Source organism: Akebia trifoliata, chromosome 7 (genome assembly GCF_017979445.1).
Source record: "Akebia trifoliata isolate Shusen 1 chromosome 7, ASM1797944v1, whole genome shotgun sequence".
NCBI lineage: Eukaryota > Viridiplantae > Streptophyta > Magnoliopsida > Ranunculales > Lardizabalaceae > Akebia > Akebia trifoliata.
Genome location: NC_141381.1, coordinates 33,709,736 through 33,715,354, shown reverse-complemented (window position 1 = coordinate 33,715,354; position 5,619 = coordinate 33,709,736). Strand labels below are relative to the sequence as shown.

The following is a 5,619-nucleotide window of genomic DNA, read 5'->3' as shown; positions in this document are numbered from 1 at the left end:
AAAGTAGGGTGCATGGAGGATGATGAACCTTAGATCCATAATAGCCATGAAAACAAATAAAATAAACTAAATTAATGCCGAAATACCCAAAAACTTTAATTATGGCATCATAAGAAAGGCAAGCACTTGAAAATTTTTGAAATACGAATTCAACTCAAAGAAAACCGACCGTTTGGGCCTGACATATTTTGACCGTTATAAACAACTTTCAAATATTTCAAAAATCTCTATAACCACGCTTTACTATCTATCGTCCATTTCTCACACGATCAATGGCTCAGATTCCCCTGGAATCACTCCTCAAGATCTCACTCACACCCATACCCTCTTCTTTTCGGTTCTATTGTTTCGTCATGCTCTGTTCTAGCTATACTGTACATCATCTCCATAAGTAATTTCTGTCAACTTTTCGGCAAGAATTTTTTTTTCCCAAGTATTTCGACTGAATATATCTGATCAGATAAGAAAAAGTTGCAGGGCATGCTTGATTAAATAAGTTTCTTTGGCCTTCTTGGCTGTTGTTTAATTCTTTTAGAATGCCAGTTTCAACTCGATCCCAGATCTTTGGTGTCCAAGATGACTCGAACACGGTCCATCGAGCTCGATCTCGTCTCGATCAAGAACATCCCCAACTTTTGGGTCCTTCTCCTTTACGGAATCCACACCATGGGTTGAAAGAGAAGATGAAAGCTCTGACCCTCTTATACGAGCAACAGAAACAAGCCTCCGCTGCCCTCAAGAACTCAACTGCAAGAACGGAAGACAAGCGGTTCACGACCCATCCGAGTATCGAGCTTCTGGGTTCTACTGGTAAAAGAGAAGAGAAAGAACTCAAAGACGATCCAGTGATGAGGGAGAACACATTACCAAATTCTACAGTCACGAGGACTGTTGTGGCATTTCCGCCAACAGTCTCTGCCATCCCTGATGATTCGAAGGAGAATGTAATGGGATTGGATCGGATTGTAGCATTTTCTTGCCCAAAGAAGGGGAAAGCAGCAACGACCACTAGGGTTGCGAGGAAACTCTCATTGGGAAGTGCGGCCCCACAATTGGAGTCGAAAGGCCTCGGAGGAGGAGTAGGGACTAAAATTGGACAAGAATTAGATATGATTTCTGAGCATTCTGGAGTGGGTAGTAGGATTCTTGTTTTTGTGAGGCTTAGACCTATGGCCAAGAAAGAGAAAGAAGCTGGGTCGCGGTGTTGTGTTCGAATTGTTAACCGTCGGGATGTTTATCTCACTGAGTTTGCATCAGAAAATGACTATCTTCGCCTAAAAAGGCTAAGGGGACGCCATTTTACCTTTGATTCTTCCTTTCCCGATTCGGCTACCCAACAGGAAGTTTACTCCACGACGTGAGTTCTTAAAGTTCTCAAGCTTTTAATTCTCACGATTTGATGATATTTTATTGGTTTTTCTGCTTAAAAAAGCATTTTTTTTTTCCATGAGTTATTAGTAAAGCTTTTCTTCTTTTTCTTGAGAAAAAATAAAATAAAATAACCCATTTCATGTTCTTCTTTCAAGAAGATCAAATTCTGTTTTTGAAATCTACAATAATATTACCTGAAGAACTGATACTATCAAATTCCCTTCATTTCTCTCGATCTCTTTATGTTTTTTGCAAGGACTAAGTTGCTTCTTTTTCTTTTCTCTGTATGATTTTGGATAATATTCAATAAGGAAATTTAACAGAAATGGGGTACCTTATTCGTATTTGTAGAACCGCAGAGCTGGTGGAAGGGGTTTTGCAGGGTAGAAATGGGTCGGTTTTTTGCTATGGAGCAACGGGTGCTGGAAAGACATACACAATGCTGGGGACAATTGAGAACCCAGGGGTGATGGTATTGGCAATTAAGGACCTATTCACCAAGATTAGACAGAGGAGCTGCGATGGAAACCATGTCGTTCACCTCTCCTACCTTGAGGTCTATAATGAAACCGTTAGGGATCTACTCTCTCCGGGAAGACCTCTGGTTCTCAGAGAAGATAAACAGGTCTAGTTTCTATCTTGTTCTCCATTTTTTTTTTTTTTTTTTGATGTGTAGTTTAGTTCTCCATATTTCTCTTACTTCAGGAATGAAACTAACTAAACATTTTCTATCTTGTTCTACTGTTTATTATCTTGAATCATTAACTCAGAAAGAAAAACTGGATTGGGTATTTCAGGGAATCATAGCTGCGGGTCTTACTCAGTACAGAGCGTATTCAACGGATGAAGTAATACTCTTTCTCCTTTTATATTACTTTGGTTGATAGAGAGTTATAAAGAATGGTCAGATTGCTTACTTTCGTTTGATTTTTACAGGTAATGGCATTACTTCAACAAGGAAACCGAAATCGAACCACTGAACCCACTCGCGCCAATGAGACCTCTTCTCGATCTCATGCTATTCTGCAGGTACTTGCAGACTACAAATGTGACCTCAGTAGTTTCTCCAATTTTGAGTGTAACTGATATATTGGTAGATACATAGACCACTCTACACGATCGGGTCCTCCAATCAAAAGGGATACAACCTTGTTAAGATTCTTATGACTCTTAAAACCCTTCTTGTCAAATCTTTTTTTTTTTTTTATCTTTATTGATATAATATGTTTTGCATAACAAACTCGAAATCTTGCCTAGTGGGTCTTTCTTATCTATACAAGAACTTACAGGTTGTAGCAGAATACAGAGTGAAAGACTCTGCAATGAACATCGTAAACCGAGTGGGGAAGCTCTCACTGATTGATCTAGCGGGGTCTGAGAGAGCTCTAGCCACAGATCAGAGAACGCTAAGGTCCCTTGAGGGTGCCAACATCAATCGTTCCCTCCTAGCACTTAGTAGCTGCATCAATGCCCTTGTTGAGGGAAAGAAACATATCCCGTACCGCAATTCCAAGCTCACCCAACTTCTCAAGGATTCTCTAGGGGGTGCATGTAACACTGTCATGATCGCCAACATCAGCCCAAGCAATCTCTCCTTTGGTGAGACCCAGAACACTCTTCATTGGGCTGATCGCGCTAAGGAGATCCGAACCAAGGTCCATCCTCCCTAGCATTATTCCCACTTTCCACCCAACTCTTCTTCCTCTTTAGATAAACACAATTAAACTTACATGTGGTACATACCATTGCAGGCATGTGAAGCGAACGAAGAACCATTGCAAATCCCAGTATCTGAGACTGATCAGGCAAAATTGTTACTCGAATTGCAGAAAGAGAATCGTGAGCTGCGAGTGCAACTGGCACGTCAGCAACAGAAATTACTAACTATCCAAACACAGTCTTTGGCAGCAAATTCGTCTCCAACCCCCTCATCAGTCACATCGCTTTTGTCTCCGCCACCTTCAGCACAACCAATTGAGAAACGACGTCCTAGGTCCTCCTCCATCTTAGCTGGAAACTGCTTCAACACCCCCGACTCCAAGAGAAGAGGAGCTGAATCAGTCCGAGAGCTTCGACGGACCGTGAAAGCATTAGAGGCGGAAATGGAAAGGATGAAGAAAGAGCATGCACTGCAGCTAAAACAAAAAGAAGATTTTATCCGCGACCTTTCACGAAAGTGTGCAAAATCATCACAAGTAGGAGGAGAAGGGTTAAAGAGAGTAGTGACACGGGTAAGCTTGCGACCAAAGGAATCAAAAGGGGGTGGTGAGTTGAAGAGCCCAAGCCACCGGTTTCAATCACCAGTACCCACAGCTAAGAAGCGAAGCTTCTGGGATATAGCGATTGCAAATAGCCCATCAGTTACAATGTTAAATGGAAGAAAAACCAGAAGTCATGTTGCTGCTGAACCAGCACCACCAGCTCCTTCCATGCTCCTTCAGGTACAGTGATTTTTCTTCCTCACCCTTTTCCATACATTTTCTTTTGAGAAACTTTTTCCTTATTAACTTAGTACAGATTTTAAGCCATCATTTTACTCAAATGGATTACCACATTAGCAATCCAACACCACAGCCCTCTAAGTTTCATCGAAAAACTCAGATTAAAAAAAAATTCAAATTTTTTCTTTTCTTTTGTTTTTGAAAATCCATTAACCGAACTTCCACGTAACTCCCAAACTTAAAATTCAACGGTGAAAAATAACTATTTTGTTTTTAAAGTTCATAGAATTTTGTCCTCTACAACCCTGAAGAAATGGATCATGTTTTTGGATGCAACAAGTGTGAGCCCAAGGGTGAAATCCTTACAAACTTATGGTAAGGCTAGTTGTTGGACTCTTTTCATTTGTCAAAAATGAAAGAAGGGGCCGGTCCCATATTACTCGAGTCGTTGGAAGAAGATCTTGTGGTTGTGATCATTTAGATATCTGAACATAGACCCTTTCACCCAGGTGGGACCACATCCACAGAATGGTGATTCCTTATACCAAAACAATGAGTGTATGCTACTACATGCCCTGATGTTGTTCTCTGGATTAAAACAGTAACCCGATGAAACGCAATCAGTTATTTGATCTATAAGTCGTATAATCTTTTGGTCTGTTCCCCCAAAAGAATTTAATAGACCAAATGGTTATAATAGTCCAATCGGATATCATCTTGATGAGAACCACCAAATATTCAGATTGATCATTTGCATTTCATATTGTTGGGTGAAGGTGTGAACAACCACTTTGGACAGTTGAGATGGAAAAACATATTAGCATATAAATTATGCTAATGTTACCAACCCACATTTGAAACTGTACAAATTTGGTAACATCCCCTTTCCTTTGCTATGACTTTTGATTTACAGTAAGGAATCATTACATGGGTCCCCCTGTATGGTGTAAGACTCCTTTAATATGTGAGTATCTATCTTTTTTCTGCTACTGATGCAGCTTGCATATCCATGTTTCTGGTTTGTGTTAATGTTTGGACCGCACGTCGTTGATTACATCCTTCAGCCAGGATTTGCTCGAGAAAGACCTGATCCACCAAATTGATGATGACATAGGAAGACGGTGACAAGAGTTAGAAAGATACTTATGCGAAGATGAAGATAGGTGTTTGTATGTTGTTTTTCTTCTCCGAATTCTCTCTACTCGAGCTGAAGGGTTTGAGAAGGAGGCTGGTTGGTCCAAGTGTGTTCTTGTTTCTCATTTATCATGTATATCATGGAACTAACCAATTCACAATTGATCATGTTACTTATTATGTTATTCTTTACTAATTTGATATCTTCAATTAAGTCTAATTGATATCTTCCTCCTCTTATATGCTATTTTTTCATCAAAAAATCATTCTTAAGATCATCCTAATGTTAATAAACATCTAGTATAATTTGTAGTAGCTGTTGTACTCGAACATTCTGCTTCAAGATTTGGATGGATTCAATCAATTATGATGTTTCTTACATTTCTAAGCTCTATTCCCACTGAAAAATGATACATGACGACTCTCATGATTGGTAGAGACCAAAACAACCAGTAGGTCGCTCGTTTTTTCATGCCAGCAAGGAATGAATGACCAACCAGCCATTCTGCTATTACAAGTGAGGAGAAAACTCATTTTAGTGAGTAAGATGGCTTTTCTTTTATAATCAAAGAAAGAACTTAATAGGCATTGGGCATCTTAGTGCCCGCCTGAGTATTTCCATCCATGTGACAAGATGCAATCCCCCATCCTTACCAACTTTTGACATGTGTTG

General features: G+C 39.8%; 1 protein-coding gene across 2 annotated transcripts; it reads left to right on the top strand.

The window, feature by feature from the left end:
- Nucleotides 1–244: 244 nt before the first annotated feature.
- LOC147399302 (ATP binding microtubule motor family protein) lies at nt 245–5,327 on the top strand. 2 transcript variants are annotated; one of them, XM_086448809.1, is made up of 7 exons: nt 245–1,357; nt 1,723–1,996; nt 2,169–2,219; nt 2,308–2,400; nt 2,661–3,026; nt 3,123–3,812; nt 4,811–5,327. In XM_086448809.1, the coding sequence occupies exons 1-7, from the start codon at nt 537–539 to the stop codon at nt 4,913–4,915; spliced, it is 2,400 nt and encodes a 799-aa protein (XP_086304935.1). In that variant the 5' UTR covers nt 245–536; the 3' UTR covers nt 4,916–5,327. The 2 variants fall into 2 exon arrangements, with proteins under 2 accessions (XP_086304935.1, XP_086304937.1); XM_086448811.1 differs by having other exon boundaries at nt 4,877–5,324.
- Nucleotides 5,328–5,619: the final 292 nt, after the last annotated feature.